At 53.5% G+C, this 20,908-nt stretch overlaps 1 protein-coding gene across 2 annotated transcripts in view; it reads left to right on the top strand.

Annotated features, from left to right (window-relative positions):
* Window positions 1-932: 932 nt before the first annotated feature.
* The window catches only part of LOC140902092 (scavenger receptor cysteine-rich domain-containing protein DMBT1), a 90,039-nt gene continuing 70,063 nt past the window's right edge, over window positions 933-20,908 (top strand). For both annotated transcript variants that reach the window (XM_073321783.2, XM_073321782.2), the window contains exons 1-6: window positions 933-1,161; window positions 5,306-5,332; window positions 7,543-7,872; window positions 8,496-8,825; window positions 12,242-12,571; window positions 16,755-17,084. In XM_073321783.2, the coding sequence (XP_073177884.1) occupies window positions 1,041-1,161; window positions 5,306-5,332; window positions 7,543-7,872; window positions 8,496-8,825; window positions 12,242-12,571; window positions 16,755-17,084 (1,468 nt within the window). In that variant the 5' untranslated portion in view covers window positions 933-1,040. The remainder of the gene's footprint in view (window positions 1,162-5,305; window positions 5,333-7,542; window positions 7,873-8,495; window positions 8,826-12,241; window positions 12,572-16,754; window positions 17,085-20,908) is intronic.

The following is a 20,908-nucleotide window of genomic DNA, read 5'->3' as shown; positions in this document are numbered from 1 at the left end:
CCCGAGCGCCTTCAGAGGCTAGCCAGAGACTGAGTCGCGTGACGCTCAATCTGCAAGGAGGCCACGTCCTTTTGGGATTTGCCGAGATGACAACATGGGAAGGTGGCTTGGGCGTAAGCTCAGGTGTGAATGGACCTGCTCTAGGTACACTGGGGGGGGTCCCCACGGGGTGAGGCCAGTGCAGTGATGTCCCATCCCTGGGCAGAGAAGGGCTGTGTCTACTCCACAACCGCAGCAGGGCCACAGCCCGGCGCTGCGGCTACGTCGCTGTGGTGTCGTGATGCAGACGCTGCAGCACTGGAAGGGGCTTTGCCGTCACCGTAGTTAATCCACCCTCCAAGCGGCAGTAGCCAGGCTGATGGGAGAATTCTTCATTCCACCTTCTGGTGTCTGCACTAGGGCTTAGGTTGGCTTAATCCCGTCTCCAGGGGTCCGAATTTTTCACACCCCTGAGCAATGTAGCTGGGTTGACCTAAGCTTTAGGTGTAGATCAGGCCAAGCCTCAGCCTCCTTCATCTGGAGTAAGAGCATCCACACAGCCCTCAGCATCGCTTTAACTGCATGGAATGATCTTCACACACTCAGTCCAACCCGTGCGCCCGTCCCGTGTCCACCAGGCCTCCATGGATCAGTTCTGCTGACTCCTGGTGAACCAGCTCTGGGAACAGTCCCTGCACCCCATGTGTCCCAGAACCAGCTGTTCCAAGAGGGGCTTGTTTGCTCAGCATGTTCCAGGAACACGTATTTCACAATCCAATGATATAAATAAAGCCACAGCGCAGAGCACAAGGATCACTTCTCCTCTGTGGACTCAGTTGCGCACACCCACTGGGTCACTGCAGGGGGGCGTGGAGGGAGGGGTCTCTGCAGTGACAGGCCTGTCACATCCCCTGTCCCCTTGGATCCCTGCCCCCTTGGGTGCCTGCCCCATCTCCCCAGCCCCCCAGCCTGTGACTGTCACACAGACCTCAGCCTGTCTCTCTCACAAGGACGATTGCCTGCCCTAACGCCTGGCCACGCTGCCCCACAAGGACTGTGCGATGAACATGGGGTTTCCCGAGTGCCTCCTGCTCCCAGATGGGCACCCCTTTGGCAGGAGCTCAGCTGCCTGTGCTGGAGCCGGGAACACAAAGGTCCCCATCCTCCTGGCCTGGTTTTGGGGTGAGTGACCTTTTCCCTTTGCTCTGGCTTTGAATAGCCCTGGGGGCAACCTGTGATTCTCCAGCCCCACCCATCAGCTACAGCTGTCCTGGGAGCCAGAAATCCTGGGGTCTATTCTGCCTTGGGAAGGGGAGTGGGGTCTAGTGATTTGAGCAGGGAGTGGAACCAGGATCTATCTAGCTGCGTGTCCGATTTTACAATACAATTAGTTTAACTTTTGTTAAATGTTAAAAGAGTAAAAAGAAACTCACATGTCTCTGAGTCCTGGAGGTGTTTCTCAGCCGCCCTGGGCTGGTCTCTTTAGGAACATGGGACACAGGGCTGGAAGGGCATGTTATATAATCCCAGTCACACACTTATCAAGCGCCATCTTCACGTGAGTTAGCACGTTCTCCCCTCACCCATTAGGAGGCTGTTCCTGAACCTTCTTCTCATTTCCAGCCTAAAGTAACTCCTGGCCAGTTCATGGTTCTCTGGCAGTGGGGAGCACAGGCCACTAGTTGCATGGAGGTGGGAGATTACCTGCAGCCTCCCCCCACCCCTCCCTGGGACAGGGACTGGGCCGTGAGGCTGCACCTGACCCTGACACAGTGCAAGGGCCAGGCTGGCCTCAGAAACACCCTGGGCCCTGCCCCCCTGCGCCAGGTGCGGGTGAGCAGGCTCGGGCCGGCAGCAGGATCCAAGTGCAGAGGGACTTAGTGTGGGGGTATCCAGGTAGGGGTAAGAGAGTTCTCTGTGGGGCAATCTGGGTGTGGGTGGCTCAGTGGGAGATCTGGATGCACAGATGCTCACTGGGGGGTTGCAGGGGCAATGGGATTCTGCAGGGGATCCAGGTGAAGGTGTTTGGGGCTCAGCAGGGGGGTCTAGGTACAGGGCAGGTGGGGTTCATTTAGGTGGGGGTGGTACAGATGCAGGGGAGGTGGGGCTTGTCAGGGTGAAGTTTCGATGGGCCTGCTTAACGGGGGAGCCCCAGCTTCTGCCAAGGGGATGCCACACGCTGGGCTCCAGCTTCCCCCCACTTCCCCCATTCCCTTCTCTTCCCCATCCCATGCCCCTTCCCCACTGCTCCATCTCCTCCCCTCCGCCTCTTCCCCCAGCCCCCACTTCCCCCATCCCATGCCCCTTCCCCACCGCTCCATCTCCTCCCCTCCCCACTGCCTCTTCCCCCAGCCCCCACTTCCCCCATCCCATGCCCCTTCCCCACCGCTCCATCTCCTCCCCTCCCCACTGCCTCTTTCCCCCAGCTCCCACTTCCCCCATCCCATGCCCCTTCCCCACTGCTCCATCTCCTCCCCTCCCCACTGCCTCTTTCCCCCAGCCCCCACTTCCCCCATCCCATGCCCCTTCCCCACCGCTCCATCTCCTCCCCTCCCCTCCGCCTCTTCCCCCAGCCCCCACTTCCCCCATCCCATGCCCCTTCCCCACCGCTCCATCTCCTCCCCTCCGCCTCTTCCCCCAGCCCCCACTTCCCCCATCCCATGCCCCTTCCCCACCGCTCCATCTCCTCCCCTCCGCCTCTTCCCCCAGCCCCCACTTCCCCCATCCCATGCCCCTTCCCCACCGCTCCATCTCCTCCCCTCCCCACTGCCTCTTCCCCCAGCCCCCACTTCCCCCATCCCATGCCCCTTCCCCACCGCTCCATCTCCTCCCCTCCCCACTGCCTCTTTCCCCCAGCCCCCACTTCCCCCATCCCATGCCCCTTCCCCACCGCTCCATCTCCTCCCCTCCCCACTGCCTCTTTCCCCCAGCTCCCACTTCCCCCATCCCATGCCCCTTCCCCACTGCTCCATCTCCTCCCCTCCCCACTGCCTCTTTCCCGCAGCCCCCACTTCCCCCATCCCATACCCCTTCCCCACCGCTCCATCTCCTCCCCTCCCCTCCTCCTCTTCCCCCAGCCCCCACTTCCCCCATCCCATGCCCCTTCCCCACCGCTCCATCTCCTCCCCTCCCCACTGCCTCTTCCCCCAGCCCCCACTTCCCCCATCCCATGCCCCTTCCCCACCGCTCCATCTCCTCCCCTCCCCACTGCCTCTTTCCCCCAGCTCCCACTTCCCCCATCCCATGCCCCTTCCCCACTGCTCCATCTCCTCCCCTCCCCACTGCCTCTTTCCCCCAGCTCCCACTTCCCCCATCCCATACCCCTTCCCCACCGCTCCATCTCCTCCCCTCCGCCTCTTCCCCCAGCCCCCACTTCCCCCATCCCATGCCCCTTCCCCACCGCTCCATCTCCTCCCCTCCCCACTGCCTCTTTCCCCCAGCTCCCACTTCCCCCATCCCATACCCCTTCCCCACCGCTCCATCTCCTCCCCTCCGCCTCTTCCCCCAGCCCCCACTTCCCCCATCCCATGCCCCTTCCCCACTGCTCCATCTCCTCCCCTCCCCACTGCCTCTTCCCCCAGCTCCCACTTCCCCCATCCCATACCCCTTCCCCACCGCTCCATCTCCTCCCCTCCCCACTGCCTCTTTCCCCAGCTCCCACTTCCCCCATCCCATGCCCCTTCCCCACCGCTCCATCTTCTCCCCAGGCCGGGGCAAGGTCACTCTATAACCTGCCGCCGGGTGAGTGCCGATGGCGCCTGACCCCTGCTGCTGCCCCCGGGACACGTAGCCCAGAGGAGGGGGTTGAGGGGGGAGGGGTGGAGAGGGGCGGGGGCGGGGCAGCTTTCCTGGCCTGCCAGGGGATCAGGCTGCCTGGGGCCCCTTCTGGTGCGGGTGTCACACCGCTCTGCTCTCCGCTCCACGGCCACGGCAGGGGCGGCGCGTTGTGTGGGCCGCTGGTGAATCACAGAATATCAGGGTTGGAAGGGACCTCAGGAGGTGTCTAGTCCAACCCTCTGCTCAAAGCAGGACCGATCCCCAGTTTCTGCCCCAGATCCCTAAATGGCCGCCTCAAGGATCGAACTCACAACCCTGGGTTTAGCAGGCCAATGCTCAAACCATTGAGCTGTCCCTCCCCCCGGCAATGTTTGGGCCGGGTCTCTCCCCCGGCCCCACCTGCCCCCCCCCGCACCTCCCCCGAGTGTCCCGCGGCCCCCACTTGCTGCCCCCACGCACCTGCCCCGGAGCCTGCAGCTCACAGGGACTCTGCTCTGCGGGCTCCCTGCATCAACTGCTGCCGCAGGGTCCTAGTGCCCCCGTCACTGATGGCGGGACAGGCTGCCGTTACCCAGCCCTTCCACCCTAGCCTTGAGCCTCTCCAATGTCCCAAACCCCTCAACGCCAGCCCCAGACAGAGCCCTCATCCCCCTGCACCCTAATCCTCTGCCCCAGCCCTGAGCCCCTCCCAAACCCCTCATCCCCAGCCCCACAGCCCTCACCCCTGAACCTCCTCCTATCCCCAAACTCCCTCCCAGAGCCTGCACCTCCTCCCCCTTCCCACACACCCTCTCCATCCCCCAAACGCTGTCCTAGAGCCTGAACCCCCTCCCTCTGCACCCCTCCACCCCCAAACGCCATCCCGGAGCCTACACCCAGCACCCAAACTCCATCCCAGAGCCTGCACCCCAGACCCCCTCCCACAACCAAACTCCCTCCCAGAGCCTGCACCCCTCCTGCACCCTAATCCCCAGGCCAGGGCCTGCACCCCAGACCTCCTCCCCCCACCCAAACTCCCTCCCAGAGCCTTAGGCAGGTGGAGGGTGGAGTTTGGGGGGCGGGTTCTGGGCACCACCAAAATTTCTACAAACCTGCCACTCCAGTGGGCCTGCACACTCAAGGTCGGGGCGGGAAGCCAGGTGTGGGGGTCCTTCAGCGATGCAGGCAGTCTGTGAAAGCAGGTGGCTTGGTTTGGAAAGTGTGGTGCAGTATCACTGGTTCTGATGTCACTAACCACGTCTTGTCTTTTGCCGGCTACTTAGGGCTCTTCTGCACTTGAAACATTACAGTGGCAGCTCTGCAGCTAAAGCATTTCTGGGTCGACGCTACCGACGCCGACCGGAGGGGCAGGAGGGGCAACCCACCGCCCCGAGAGGCAGTAGCTAGGTCACTGAAATACAACGTGCCTCTGAGTCTTTTCTCTCAGTGCATCAGGAGATGGCAAGGGAGAGCTCACTCAGGCCGCAGCTTACATCAGCCTTGTTTGGAGATCCCCAAGGTGTCCAGCCATGGAGACAGAGACTTATCTCATCTCTTTGCTTTCTTTCAGTTTCCATGACAGGATTCCCCATGGCAGGTAAATACAAACATAGGCAGAGGGTGCGGGGTCTGTCCGTATGTGTGGGGTGCATGCTGCAGTGTGCAGCTATCTCATAAATTGGGGCGAGGAAGGGCAGAGTTAAGGTTATTTAATCTAGTCATTCAAGTGTAGAACTGGAATCTGGGTTCAAATCCTGCCTCCTCCAGACTCACCCCATGGTCTCAGCCCATCTCTTCCTCGCTACATGCCTCAGTTTCCCCTCCAGTGAATTGTTAACAAGGTGCACTGTGTGGCAGAGTGAGCAAGGCGCAGGGGGCATCCTGGCTGTTGGGTACCTGTGGAAATGCCACAGCAATTCAGCATCTCAAGGGCTCACCCTTGCCCAGTAAGACTGATTGAAATTTGGGCTCTGGCAGCGGCTGGCTGAGCTGCATCAGTCTGGGGTGACCCCAGATTTATCCTGAGGTATGATCTGCCCCAACAGATATTTTTGCCTTTAGTTATTGCTAGAGCAGTTTCAGCTCAGCCCTGGCTGTGGCTGGTGAATGGCCTCACCCCTGCAAAGGGCAAATGGAGGTGCTGTGTACTGACACTGGGGTGCCATGATGCTAGCTGGGGCCTGTGAGAGGTGGGGGTGGGGTACCAGGAGCTGGGCTGCCGTAGTGCTGTCACCACAGGAGGGTGCTCTGTCTGGAAGGCCCTGTCTGTCTGGATGCTGTGGAATATAGAGGAGCTGAGTCAGCCCCAGTCAGGGCCAGTGGAGGCTTTGGGGGAGCAGAACTACAGCCCTTCGGAGCTGCTGCTGTTGGCTCTGGTCAGGCAGGGGCATCAGGGCGCAGACGGGGAGGGAGCCCAGGCAGGGGCAAAGGGCAGTTCAGTCTCCTGACCAGTTACGCCCTTTGCCCCTCAGCTGGGAGCCGCTCGGACTGAGGGCTGGGCTGGGCTGCACACACCTGTCCTGTCATGGAGGGGAATTAACCCCAGCAGCTCATTTCACATTTTGGGCATCAGAGAGCTGCAATGGCTGCAACTTCCACTCACTACCAGCTTGGACCCACGACCCCAGGTGTGAAAACCCAGTGCCCGTTCCCCCCACACCAGCCACTGCCCTTGCCTGAGTTGGGGCCAAACAGGAACCGGTGCCCTCCAGGGGCAAAGCTCCAGGTCTCCTTCCCCCAATGTTTTGCTCAGCTCTTCCCCCTCGTACAGACTGTACTGCAGCCAGCCAGCCCCTGGGGGGAAAGACCCTGTGTCCCATCCTCCATCCCACGAGTCAGCCATTCCGGCATGCCTGGGGCTGGATCAGCCTGGGGCTGGATCAGAGCTGGTGACCTCCAGAGAGGAACCCCCCAGTGTCCCATTCTCAGCCCCCCTGAGCCAGCCAGTCTGCCACACTGGAACTATCAGAGGCTTGTTCACCTGCACATCTACCAATGTGATATATGCCATCATGTGCCAGCAATGCCCCTCTGCCATGTACATTGGTCAAACTGGACAGTCTCTACGTAAAAGAATAAATGGACACAAATCAGACGTCAAGAATTATAACATTCAAAAACCAGTCGGAGAACACTTAAATCTCTTTGGTCACTCGATTACAGACCTAAGAGTGGCAATTCTTCAACAAAAAACCTTCAGAAACAGACTCCAGTGAGAGACTGCTGAATTGGAATTAATTTGCAAACTGGATACAATTAACTTAGGCTTGAATAAAAACTGGGAGTGGATGCGTCATTACACACTTAGGGCCTGCGCTGCAGGGAGCAGTACGTCTGCCTCAGTGAGAGACCCTTCCCGTCACTGATTGCTCTGATCCCCCTGGCCCATGACAGCACAATGGGGCGCTGGGTAACCGTAGATCCAATTTGTGGGATTTGGGGGTGAATGGAGCCTGCAGCCGCTCAGAGGCAGTAGAAACCTGGGATCCCTTTATGAAGAGTGGGGCTCCTTCCCCCATCACTCCGGGTGGTTTCCATCTCAGCTAATTACCCCCACTGCTATGACTGGAGACAGGGTTCTTCCTCACTCCCTCTCCTACATAGCCCATGAGTTTCTGTGCCTGGTCTCTCAGCAGTCCTGTCCCACTCCAGAGGTGGCTGAATGTCAGTGGTGGGGAATGAAGCCCTGACAGGCAGTTGCAGAGGTGGTTCACAGCCGTCAGTGGGAGGTGCTACTTTCCCCAGGGTCACTAGTGATCAGATGCACAGCAACTTACTTGAGTGTTTATTCCCTTGGGGTGTTTGCAGACTCAGACATTTCAGAGCAGACTCAGCTCCGACTCGTGAATGGCCCGAGTCGCTGCGCTGGGAGAGTCGAGGTGTTTCACAACCAACAGTGGGGAACCGTGTGTGATGACAGCTGGGATTTAACTGAGGCCAGAGTCGTGTGCTGGCAGCTGGGCTGTGGGACGGCGTTATCAGCCCCAGGCAGGTCTCAATTTGGGCGAGGCTCTGATCCCATCTGGCTGGATAACGTTCACTGCACAGGGACAGAAGCTGCCCTCTCTGAATGCAGGGCTCGGCCTTGGGGAATCCATAACTGTCACCACGGAGAAGATGCCAGTGTTGTGTGCTCAGGTAACTCTCATCCATCACGGTGGGTGTTGTGGGGAGCGGGATGGGGGCTCAGTAGGGGGCGCTCTTCCCTCACAGTCAGTGCTGAGCCCCGTGTCCCAGCACAGCACTTAGGGCCTGCACTGCAGGGAGCAGTACGTGCGCCTCAGTGAGAGACCCTCCCCGTCGCTGATCACTCTGATCCCCTGCCCCATGACAGCACAATGGGGCGCTGGGTAACCATAGATCCCATTTGTGGGATTTGGGGTCGAATGGAGCCTCCAGGCACTCAGGGGCAGTAGAAACCCTGGGTCCCTTTATAAAGTGTGGGGCTCCTACCCCCATCATAGTGATTTCAATCTCAGCTAATTACCCCTCAATCTGTAACATCTCCCACTGGTGTGACTGGAGACAGGGTTCTTCCTCACTCCCTCTCCTATATAGCCCATGAGTTTTCATGGCCTGTCTCTCAGCTGCCCGTTCCCACCCCAGAGGTGGCTGTGTATTAGTAGGGCAGAATGAGCCCCTGCCAGGCAATTGGTATGTGTAGAGACTGATCAGATCCGAGGCGCTACGTTCCCCAATGTCACTAGTGATCAGAGGCAAAGGAATCTCCCTGAGTGTTTATTCCCTTGGTGCATTTGCAGATTCAGCCATTCCAGAGCAGGCTCCAATCCGACTGGTTGATGGTTCTAGTCGCTGTGCTGGGAGAGTCGAGGTGTTTCACAACCTGCAGTGGGGAACCGTGTGTGATGACAACTGGGACATAACAGATGCCGGAGTTGTGTGCAGGCAGCTGGGCTGTGGGACGGCGTTATCAGCCCCTGGAAGAGCTCAGTTTGGGAGAGGTTCTGACACCATCTGGCTGGCTGAGGTTAACTGCACAGGGACAGAAGCTGCCCTCTCCGAATGCAGGGCTAAGTCTTGGGGAGACCATAACTGTCACCACGGAGAAGATGCCAGTGTTGTGTGCTCAGGTAACCCTCCTTTGTCATGCCCCTGTAAGTGCTGCGAGAAGCAGTTCGGGGACTCACTGGGGCGCTCTCCCCTCACAGTGAGTTCTGACCCTGATGCAAAATGCTGGGCTGGGGCTCAGCGGAGGCTGCTTTCCCTGCAGACTCCTGCGTTACCACAAAGCCCAGGTCGTGTCTAAGGGCCTTGCTGCAGGGGGCAGTTTGGGGATGACAGGAGGGGGCTGCTCTCTCTCTGAGTCAGTGCTGACCCCAATGCCCCAGCATGGTGCTAGGGCACCGTGCTGCAGGCTGAGGTGTATACATCGCTGTGAGTGTCCCTCTGCCATGTCTGCTCACTCTGATCCCCCCACCCAACTCCAGCCCTATGGGCGCTCTGTGACCAGTGAGTTCTCGTCAGACTCACTTGCTGTCTTATTCTTATGAGATGAGAGGTTTGGTTGCTTCAGGGCATAGCCCTGATGTGCCCTGCTTAGACATCTGCCATTTTTGTATGTAGTTTAGTTGCAGCCATGTCGGTCCCAGGATACAAGAGAGACAAGGTGGGTGAGGAAATGTCTTTTATTGGACCAGTTTTTCTTGGTGAGAGAGACAAGCTCTCAAGCTTACATAGAGCCCAGACCCAAAGAAGAGCTCTGCGTGAGCTCCAAAGCTTGTTTCTCTCACCAACTGAAGCTGGTTCAATGAAAGATATTGCCTCACCCACCGTGTCTCCCTAGATTTCTGTAAGGCATTCGACTTAACACTGCACAAGAACGATGCAAAATCAATGTGTCACCCGTTAAACTGATTAAAAATTGGACAACTTACTGGTCTCAAAACATAATTGGGAATGGAGAATCATCATCGGGAAATGTGTTTTGACTGGGGCCCTGCGGGATCACTGCTTGGCTTTACGCTACTTGTCATTTTTATCAATGAACTGGAAGAAAACATAAAAACATCAGTCAGAAAGTTTGCAGATAACACGAAAATTGGGAGACTAGTAAATAGAGAACAGGACAGGTCACTGACACATAGGGATCTGAATCGCTAGGTAAGCTGGGTACAAGGAAACAAGATTCCTTTTAATATGACCAATGTAAAATTATACATCTAGGAACACAGAACGCGGGCTGTACTTACAGGAGTGGGGACTCTGTCTGGGAAGCAGTGACCCTGAGAAAGATTTGTGGGTGGGGGGTGGATAATCAGAAGAAGAGGAGCTCCCAGAGTGATACTGTGACCAGAAGGACTAATGCAATCCTGGGATGCGTACACAGGGGAATCTTGAGTAGCTGTAGAGAGGTTATTTTACCTCTGTAGTTGGTGCGAACGCTGCGGGAATCCTGTTTCCAGTATGATGGGATCCCCGGGGTGCAGCCTGGGACTGTGGGACCGTTGTGCCCCCTTAACTTTCTCCAGCCTGGTTTGTCTCACACAATGCTTTGCTAGTGACAAGCAGCAAACCCCTCCAGGCACTGTAATCACTCAGCACAACCGCATGTGGAGCCCCCACACCCGGCTAGATTGCATGAATGCTCCTAGAGACATTAATGAATCACACTGAGAAAGGCACCAGCCAAATCCCCCCAGCTACCACCCTTGTACCTCAGGAATATACCGTCTTGTACTGCTCAAGATGAAGAGTGCAAATTTATTAATTGGTTCACTACTTCATCAATGGAAAGTGGATATACACCAGCCTTTGTAAATCTTAGGAGATTTACCAAACACTTCAGGCAAATTTAGTGGTAAAGATAAATAGTTAAACAAATTTATTGATGACAAAAGATATATTTTAATTGATTATAAGTGATAGGCAAAAAATCAGAGTTCATTACCAAAATAAAATAAAATATAAGCACGCAGCCTAAACTCTCAACCCTATTAGACTGGGCAACAACTAGACTAAGCAGTTTTTCTCACTCCACTGGATATTGCAGTTCTTAGTACACAGATATCGCCCTTGAAACCTGGGCCAGTCTTCTCTGTTGGAGTCTTCAGTCTTCTGAGTGTCCTTGTTGCTTGCAGCATAGGTGGGGCGGGGGAGGAGGAGAAAAGGCCAAACATGGGCCCGCTGTGTTCTGTTTTATACACTTAGTCCCATGTGCTTGGAGAACACAAGTCCAGGCAAGTCTGGTCCCCAGTCAAGGTTGAGCAATTTCCCAGGTGTGGTCTTATGCAGCTGAGTCACTGAATTGTAACTCCCTTGCTGGACAATGGCTGTTGATGGTTGTTGGACATCCACCTGCGCATTTGTTAGCTCTTTTGTCATTGTCTCTGGTGAGCTAGTATCTGGGTGCTTCCCAAACCCACAGCATATTTTAGTGAAAACTATACAACTCAATTCTTATAATATTATATGCATTAATGATACACATATTTAGATGGAACAATGGCTTTCAGCAGATCATAACCTTTCCCATGATACCTCACGTGGCATGCTTTATATGCAATATCACAATTATATGTAAATGAGGAATATGGGGGTTACAGGGCGCTCCCACAAGGTATAGAATATCACATCCAGTTCTGGTTCCCACAATTCAAGAAGGATGCTGATAAATTTAAGAAGGTTCAGAGAAGAGCCATGAGAATGATCAAAGGATTAGAAAACCTGCCTTGTGGTGACAGACGCAACGAGCTCAGTCTGTTTAGTTTAACAAAGAGAAGGTAAAGGGGTCACTTGATCACAATCTATAATTACCATCATGGGGAACAGAAATGTGATAATAGAGGACTCTTCAATCTTACAGGAAAGTGTTTCATAAGATCCGAAGGCTGGAAGTTGAAGAGAGACACATTTAGATTACAAATAAAGTGCAAATTTGTAATGATGAGGATTATTGACTGTTGGAACTGTTTACCAATGGCTGTGGGGGATCCTCCCTCACTGGCAATCTTTAAATGAGGATTGGATGTTTCTGAAAGATCTGCCCTAGGAATTACTCTGGGGCAGGTCTCTGGCCTGTGCTACACAGGAGGTCAGACTAGGTGGTCAGAGGGGGCACTTTGGGCCTTGGGAGTCTATGAATCCCACTGATCAGATTCAGTGCCAGATGGAGCCTGCAGCCATTCACAAGGAGTAGGGACCCTGGGTCACTTTGTTAAGCATCAGGCTCCTAACCCCATTGCCCCGGCCAATTAGCATCTTAACTGATGAGCTATGAACCTTTAATATTTGGCACCATGGTGACTGTATGCAGAATTCTTCCCCATGTCCTGCCTAAATGACTGGGCCAGATTTCCCTCGCCTGTTTCTCAGCTGCACCCTTGTGGCGGCTGCATATCTGTGGTGGAAGTGAGACCCACTGATAGGCGGTAGCTGTGTGTGGAGGCTGTTCAGACCCACCAGTGGGAGGCGCTACGTTCCGCAGCATCACTACTGATCAGATGCAAAGGAACCTCCCTGAGAGTTTATTCCATTGGCTTGTTTGCAGACTCTGGCATTTCAGAAGAGGCTCAGCTCCGACTAGTGAATGGCCCGAGTCGCTGCGCTGGGAGAGTCGAGGTGCTTCACAACCAACGGTGGGGAACTGTGTGTGATGACAGCTGGAACATAACTGATGCTGGAGTCGTGTGCAGGGAGCTGGGCTGTGGAATGGCATTATCAGCCCCAGGAGGGGCTCGATTTGGGCGAGGATCAGACCATATCTGGCTGGATGACGTCAACTGCGCAGGGACAGAAGCTGCCCTCACTGAATGCAGGGCTCGGCCTTGGGGAGACAATAACTGTAACCACGGAGAAGATGCTGGTGCTGTGTGCTCAGGTAACTCTCATCTAGCACCGTGCATGTGGCAGGGAGGAGCGTGGGAAGCTCATTACAGGGCATTGTCCCCTCACAACCGTTACTAACCCCAGCATGGTGCTTGGGGCCTGTGCTTCAGGGAGCTATATGGCGGTTCCAATAGGGGGTGCTCTCCTCTCACACGCTGTGCTGACCCTAATTCCCCTGAGCGGTTCTATAGGCCTGTGCTGCAGGGAGCAGGGTGGAGGCTCAGTAGGGGGCGCTCTCTCCTTGAAGTCCGTGCTGGCACCAGTACCCTAGTGCAGTGTCAAGGGGCCTGTGCTGCAGATAGGGGGATGGGGTGTCAGTAGGGGGTGCTTTCCCCTTGCAGTTGTGCTGACACCAATGCCCCAGTGTGGTGCCATGGGCCCCTGGCATGAGGAAACCTTGTCTGTGCCCGCTGGGGGGAAGCTCCCCGACTCTCCTGGCTACAGAACACAAGCTGTGCCCTTTAGGCCTCACGGGGTGGCTTCTTTCTGGGTTGTGAGAGGCACACTCCAGCCCCCAGCCCTCCGAGCATCCCCCTGCAGCACCCAGCCCCTGTTCCGCCCAGTCACAGATCCGCTGCTCCCAAAGGAACAGGGCCTCCAGCTGACCAGCTCCAGCTCCCATCTCTGCCCCAAACAATACACAGCCCTAGATCCCTTCATAGGCACACCAAGGACAAGTGATTTCACAGAGTGTAGAGTTTCGAGGAGTAGCAAGGAGAAGGGTTGGAAAGAAATGGTTCCATGGCCAATAAAATCAAACCACCTTGACTAGTGCCTAGACTCACTGAACGAGATTCTTTTCTGTCTGGTAGAGCAACACTCACCCCACAGTCCTTCCGGGGTTTTACTCCAGGCTTGGCTGTGATCTCCTGTTCCTGAGACAAACACTGTCAGCCACCTCCTGGGTGAAAGGCAGCTCTTGTCCCCTCTCCTCTTTCTTTGTAGGTACAGACCATTGTCTCTTCCCAGAGGAGGTCTCTCTTTGGAGACTTGTGCTGAGGGTCCTTGGTCTTTGCAAATTCTCAGGCCCCCACTGGGCCCAGACAGTGCATATAGCCTGTCTCCATGGCTGTGCTTTGTTCTATGTGCTGATTGGCTCAGCCAAAGGGATTGCCATGGTGCAGGTGACAAGCTTCACTTCCACACTTCTGGAGCGTCATATTCCACATTTTACATCTCTCTTCAACTGTGTCCCATACAAAGATCTTGCCTCTATTAGGGAGACCAGCTGGCTGCTGGCTGTTGGTAGAGACCTCACATGCCACCTCTGGTGAGCTATTGTGCATATATCTCACCTAGGGGATCCCCGTAAAACTCTAGGCATCCCTCTGCTCTCTGCCAGTTGGTGTCTAGTTATCTCTGGGCCAGCGTCCACAATGGGGACCTGGGTATCTGCAGCTTCCACTGGTTGGATTTTGTGTCAATGGAGCCTGCAGCCATTTACTCAAACTAAAAATCCAGGGCCAATTTCTCAAGAGTTCGGTTCCTAATCACTTTATTCTGGCTAATTTCCATCTCAGGAAATAAGCCAAGAACCTGTAATTTTCCCAAGAGCTGAGATGTAGGACATGTGATTCTTCCTCACTTCCTGTCCTACACAGCATACATATTTCCTTGTCCTGTTTCTCAGCTGCCCTGTCCTGCCCCAGAAGTGGCTGCATGTCAGTGCAGGGAGTCTTCTTCTTTTGTGTATGTCACAAGTCGATATCTATGAAACCTTCTGCCAGTGGAGTTGGCAGCGACCAGGGCCGGGTTCAATATCTAGGGGTTCCTTTCCAGGAATATAACACAGGTCTGGTTTGAGCACCCACCCCAGTAACCGGGGACAATTACACACCACCCCCTAGGTGCTTCTACGAGGCAAAGCTTCCCCTCTTGTGAGCAGAGTCTTAGTGCAGAAAAGAAACTTTTTAAATAAAAGCAGGGAAGCCCAGCAGCATTAACTTTGGAAAATGCCGGAAACAGATAAAACCATGAGCAAAACACCTATCCCAGCTTATGCTGGGCAGTATCTTTTGCCTCAGGATCTTGAATCCAGCAACCCAAAGTTCCTTTAATGTGCCCCTCCCTTGTCCCTCCACTGACCCCTCTCACAGTGGTTGTCTTTGGTTAGTGAAGACCCAGAGTTCAGAGGTGCACCTGTGTGAGTTCAGCTCCCACCACGGGGGCGGGGAGGAGAGCGCCTGGCTCGCTCTCCTGTCTGGGTGCTTGCTCTGGTGGCAGCTGCCCTGCCAGCCACTCATCACTCTGCTCGCCCTCACCTCCTGCTGCCCCCGGCCTCTCTACTGTGACCTCTGCAGGTTGCTCTCTTGAGGCTCCCCCCAGCTCTTAGTGGAGAGACCTCAGTGCTGAAGCAGGCTGGGCAGAAACACTGTGTCACAGCAGATGATTTCTGCTCTAGTGATCACTTAATCCCAAAAGACTCCTAATGGAGCCTTAATTAGCTCTACCTTTGAAGAGTGGGGAGGGGCAGATTAAACTATGCCTAGACCTCTTACCCAGAGCCCACACGCCTCAGCAGGAACACCCATCTCCACCCCGTCTCACTCTTGATAGGGGTCTGGTGTCTAAGCCCCCTGGTTAGTGGGTTTAGTTCAGTTTTGGGTGACCCCCTCAGTCAGGGCAGGCTAAGCCCAGTTCTGCTGCCCTTTTCTCAATCAGGATAACAACATTTCACTAGCCCTGCATTCAAATACACAGTGATTTGTAACCCAGCACCAGCCAACACAGCTCTGTCTGCTGGATATCTAGGCAGAGTGGGTGTGTGCATGTAAATACCGTCTGGTCCTGAAGCCTTTCCCCCTCCCCAGCTCATCACTAGCTGTCAGGGAAGAGGGTCATTCAGACCTTGCTTATGTAATGCTGACAGACCCTGGTCATCCGTGGACAGGATCAAACTGGGCCCTCTGGAGCTCAGTGCATGAGCCTCTATCACATGAGCTAAAAGCAAACTGGCTGTTAGCTAAGGCTGTAGAGCAGACTCATTAATTGCTCTCTCCTAAGTGGTCTCAGTGCCAGTAGATGGGATACAATACCACACCCAGGAGGTGTGTGGGTTACGCTTATCTCTAGCTTGTTCAGCCATCTGACTGTGCATCCTTAAAGTCCACTCTTCTGACGGGGCTCTCCTCCACCACGACCACGTGTGACTGTCTGTATTGCTGCCCCACAGGCAGACGGAGAATATCGGGCTAAGTCTCATTTCTGCATTGTAGCAATTCCTCAGGTCAGTCTAGTCAGGGCCCATTAAGCCTAGTCCAGGATCTGTATCCCAGGTTGCAAATAGGCAGATACAAGTTAGGGCTTCTGAAAATCCATGAGCAAGCCAGTCTCTCTATCCCAGAGTTGCTGCCCCTCTGTGAGTGCACAGTTGTCAGCCCAGCTCTGCCATCATTCATCTGAGACTGGTCCTGGACTGGCAGCACTAGACCCCACTGCAGCAATGGTTGCCACAAAACGATGTTGCCAAGTCAGTCGTGGCAAGTCAGGAGGAATCGCAGGGGCAGGTGTTTGCTTCAGGAGGGGTCCGATCTGCTTGGAGGAAGTGTGCATTGCCTCTGCACGGGGCACAACCCTTGTCAGCCTGGAGCGCAGCAGATTCCTGGCAGCCGTCACTGCTCTCCAGGCGGTTCTCAGGGGGATGGACTCTGGGTGACATTTTCAGGAGCTATGGAGCCAACACATGTAAATTCGATGCTGATGTCAGGCTAAGGCAGCCACTAAGGACACCGGTGACTGTGTTCATCTCCCAATCACCAATATGCTTATGGCAGCGTCTATCCCCCAGCACTGCACAGTATCCTACTGGAGCGAATTCCAGCCCCAAGAGTGAGGGTGTAAATCTGCTCCCCAGGAGGTTCCCACCAGCTTCTACATCAAGGCAGTGCTGGGGGGAGGAGGGGATGATCTTTTTCATTAAGTGCTCTAGTGGGAGCAGTAGGTCAGACTGCAGTCCAGTCTGCCTAACTAGGTGAGAGCTGGCTGGGAGGGGAGTGGAAAAACTTCAACACTGCCCCAGTAATTAGCCTGGTCAGTGGTGGGGAGCCCTTGATAGGTAGTTGCTGTGTGCAGAGACTGGTCAGACCCGTCAGCAGAAGGCGCTACATTCCCCAGGGACATGAGAGATTAGACGTACAGGAGCCTCGCTGAGTGTTTATTCCCTTGGGTGATTGCAGAATCCGGCATCTCAGAAGTGGCTCAGCTCCGACTGGTGAACGGTTCGAGTCGCTGCGCTGGGAGAGTCGAGGTGTTTCATAACAAGAAGTGGGGAACCATCTGTGATGACAGCTGGGACCTACAGGATGCTGGAGTCGTGTGCAGGCAGCTGGGCTGTGGGACGGCGTTATCAGCCCCCGTCGGGGCTCACTTTGGGCAAGGATCTGAGCATATCTGGCTGGCTAATGTGAACTGCACAGGGTCAGAAGTTGCCCTCTCCGATTGCAGGGCTCAGCCTTGGGGAGACAGTAACTGTACCCACGGAGAAGATGCTGGCGTCGAGTGCTCAGGTAACCTTCATCCATCATGTCACTGTGGGTGGTGCAGGGATTGGGCTGGGAAACTTTCAGCACAGACCCAGCTCTCCTGAATCAGCGCTGACCCCAGTGCCCCAGCATGGTGCTAAGGGAGACAGTTCGGGGTCACAGTAAGTGTCGCTCTTCCCACGGTCTCGGTGCTGACCCCATTGTCCCCACACAGTTCTACATGCCTGCGCTGCAGGGAGCAGGATGGGGGCTCAGTAGGGGGCGCTCTCCCCTCGCAGTCAGTGCTGAGCCCAGTGCCGCAGCACAGCACTTAGGGCCTGCGCTGCAGGGAGCAGTACGTGCGCCTCTGTGAGAGACCCTCCTCGTCGCTGATCGCTGTGATTCCCCTGCCCCACTACAGCACGAATGGGGTGCTGGGTAACCATGGGTTCCATTTATGGGATTTGGGGTTGAATGAATCCTGTAGCCACTGAGGGATCCCTTTATGAAGTGTGGGGTTCCTACCACCATCACTCCGGGTGATTTCCATCTCAGCTAATTACTCCTGAACCTGTAATATGCCCCAATGATGTGGCTGGAGACAGGGTTCTTCCTCACTTCCTCTCCTACACAGCCCATGAATTTCTGTGCCCTGTCTCTCATCTACCCTGGTCCACCCCACAGGTGACTGCATGGTCGTGGTGGGGAGTAGGGCTGTCAAGTTATTATGAAAATCATAATTAATTGTGAGATTAAAAAATTAATCATGATTAAACATGCAATTAATCGCACCTTTACACAATAATAGCATACCCTCACTTTATATTAATTTTTTATTACAAATATTTGTACTGTAAAAAAGAAACAAAAGAAATAATATTTTCAATTCACCTCATACAAGTACTGTAGTGCAATCTCTTTATCAGGAAAGGAGAATGATTTACAAATAATAACTGCAATCAAAAATAAAACAATGTAAAATTGTAGATCCTACACATCCACTCAGTCCTATATCTCATTCAGCCAATTGTTCAGACAGACAAAAGTTTGTTTGTCAGACAAAGTTTGTTTACATTTGCAGGAGATAATGCTCCTTGCTTCTTGTTTTCAATGTTACCTGAAAATGAGAACAGGCATTCATTCACATGGCACTATTGTACCCAGGGTTACAAAATATTTACGTGCCAGATGTGCTAAAAATTCATATGTCCCTTCATACTTCGACCACCATTCTAGAGGACATGTGTCCATGCTGATGATGGGTTCTGCTCGATAACGATCCAAAGCAGTGCAGACCTACAAAAGTTCATTTTCATCATCTGAGTCAGATGCCACCAGGAGAAGGTTGATTTTCTTTTTTGGTGGTTCAGGTTCTGTAGTTTCTGCATTGTAGTGTTGCTCTTTTAAGAGTTCTGAAGGCATGCTCCACACCTCGCCCCTCTCAGATTTTAGAAGGCACTTCAGATTCTTAAAGCTTGGGTCGAGTGCTGTATCTAGCTTTAGAAATCTCACATTGGTACCTTCTTTGCGTTTTGTCAAATCTTCAGTGAACGTGTTCTTAAAACGAACAACATGTAATGAATCATCATCCGAGACTACTGTAATAGGAAAGATATGGCAAAATGCCGGTAAAATACATCGCAGGAGATACACAATTCTCTCCCAAGAATTTCAGTCACAAATTAAATTAACACATTACTTTTTTAACGAGCATCATCAGCATGGAAGCATGTCGTATGGAATGGTGGCTGAAGCATGAAGGGGCATGTGAAAGTTTAGCATATGTGGCACGTAAATACCTTGCAATGCTACCTGCAAAAGTGCCATGCAAACCCCTCTTCTCACTTTCGGGTGACATTGCGAATAAGAAATAGGCAGCATTATCTCTTGAAAGTGTAAACAAACTTGTTTGTCCGAATGATTGGCTGAACAAGAAGTAAGACTGAGAGGATATGTAGGCTCTAAGTTTTACATTGTTTTTTTTCTGAGCGCAGTTATGTAACAAAAAAAATTCTACATTTGTAAGTTGCACTTTCACAGTAAAGAGTTTGCACTACAGGACTTGTATGAGGTGAACTGAAAAATACTATTTCTTTTACCATTTTTACAGCGCTAATATTGTTAATCCAAAATACAGTAAAAGCTGTTTTATCCAACACTTCACCAACTGGAAAGCTCTATAAATCAGCATTTCTGATTTTCATTGAAATGCTGATTTATAGTCCGGTTGGTGCAGGGCTAACAGGGCGTTGGGGCGCAGGATGGGGTGCGGATCAAGGGCTCTGGGAAGGACTTTGGGTGTGGGAGGGGGCTTAGTACAGGAGAGGGGGTGCGGGGTGTTGGATCCAGTTGGATCCAAGGAGGAAGGGCAGTGTGGATACCAGACTAATAGGTCATACTGGCTGTAGAGTGACCGGGCCTAATCAGGTACAGAATGCGAGCCAGGCCAAACAGCAAAAATGAAGATGTTTGTACCCCAGTGCGAGGAGCCTGGGTAACAAAATGGAGGAACTAGAGCTACTGGTGCAGGAAGTGAAACCAGATATTCTAGGGAGGACAGAGACCTGGTGGCCTAGTCGTCGTGACTGGACTACGGGTATGGAAGGGTCGGTGCTGTTTAGGAAAGACAGAAATAAAGGCAAAGGTGGTGGAGTAGCACTGTGTATCAATGATGAGGTAGATTGTAAAGAAATAAGAAGCAGTGGAATGGATAAGACAGAGTCTGTCTGGGCAAAAATCACATTGGGGAAGAAAACTACCAGAGCCTCCCCTGGGATAGTGCTTGGGGTGAGCTATAGACCGCCGGGATCCAATTTGGATATGGATAGAGACCTCTTTAATGTTTTTAATGAAGTAAATAGTAATGGAAACTGCGTGATCATGGGAGACTTCAACTTAGAATCATAGAATATCAGGGTTGGAAGGGACCTCAGGAGGTATCTAGTCCAACCCCCTGCTCAAAAGCAGGACCCATCCCCAATTAAATCATCCCAGCCAGGGCTTTGTCAAGCCTGACCTTAAAAACTTCTAAGGAAGGAGATTCCACCACCTCCCTAGGTAACGCATTCCAGTGTTTCACCACCCTCCTAGTGAAAAAGTTTTTCCTAATATCCAACCTAAACCTCCCCCACTGCAACTTGAGACCATTACTCCTTGACCTGTCCTCTTCCACCACTGAGAATAGTCTAGAACCATCCTCTCTGGAACCACCTCTCAGGTAGTTGAAAGCAGCTATCAAATCCCCCCTCGTTCTTCTCTTCCGCAGACTAAACAATCCCAGTTCCCTCAGCCTCTCTTCATAAGTCATGTGTTCCAGACCCCTAATCATTTTTGTTGCCCTTCGCTGGACTCTTTCCAATTTATCCACATCCTTCTTGTAGTGTGGGGCCCAAAACTGGACACAGTACTCCAGATGAGGCCTCACCAATGTCGAATAGAGGGGGACAATCACGTCCCTCGATCTGCTCGCTATGCCCCTACTTATACATCCCAAAATGCCATTGGCCTTCTTGGCAACAAGGGCACACTGTTGACTCGTATTCAGGTTCTCGTCCACTGTCACCCCTAGGTCCTTTTCCGCAGAACTGCTGCCTAGCCATTCGGTCCCTATTCTGTAGCTGTGCATTGGGTTCTTCCGTCCTAAGTGCAGGACCCTGCACTTCTCCTTATTGAACCTCATCAGATTTCTTTTGGCCCAATCCCCCAATTTGTCTAGGTCCTTCTGTATCCTATCCCTCCCCTCCAGCGTATCTACCACTCCTCCCAGTTTAGTATCATCCGCAAATTTGCTGAGAGTGCAATCCACACCATCCTCCAGATCATTTATGAAGATATTGAACAAAACCGGCCCCAGGACCGACCCCTGGGGC

Source organism: Lepidochelys kempii, chromosome 23 (assembly GCF_965140285.1).
Source record: "Lepidochelys kempii isolate rLepKem1 chromosome 23, rLepKem1.hap1, whole genome shotgun sequence".
NCBI lineage: Eukaryota > Metazoa > Chordata > Testudines > Cheloniidae > Lepidochelys > Lepidochelys kempii.
The sequence above is the reverse complement of the archived record's forward strand: the minus strand, read 5'-3'. Positions and strand labels throughout refer to the sequence as shown.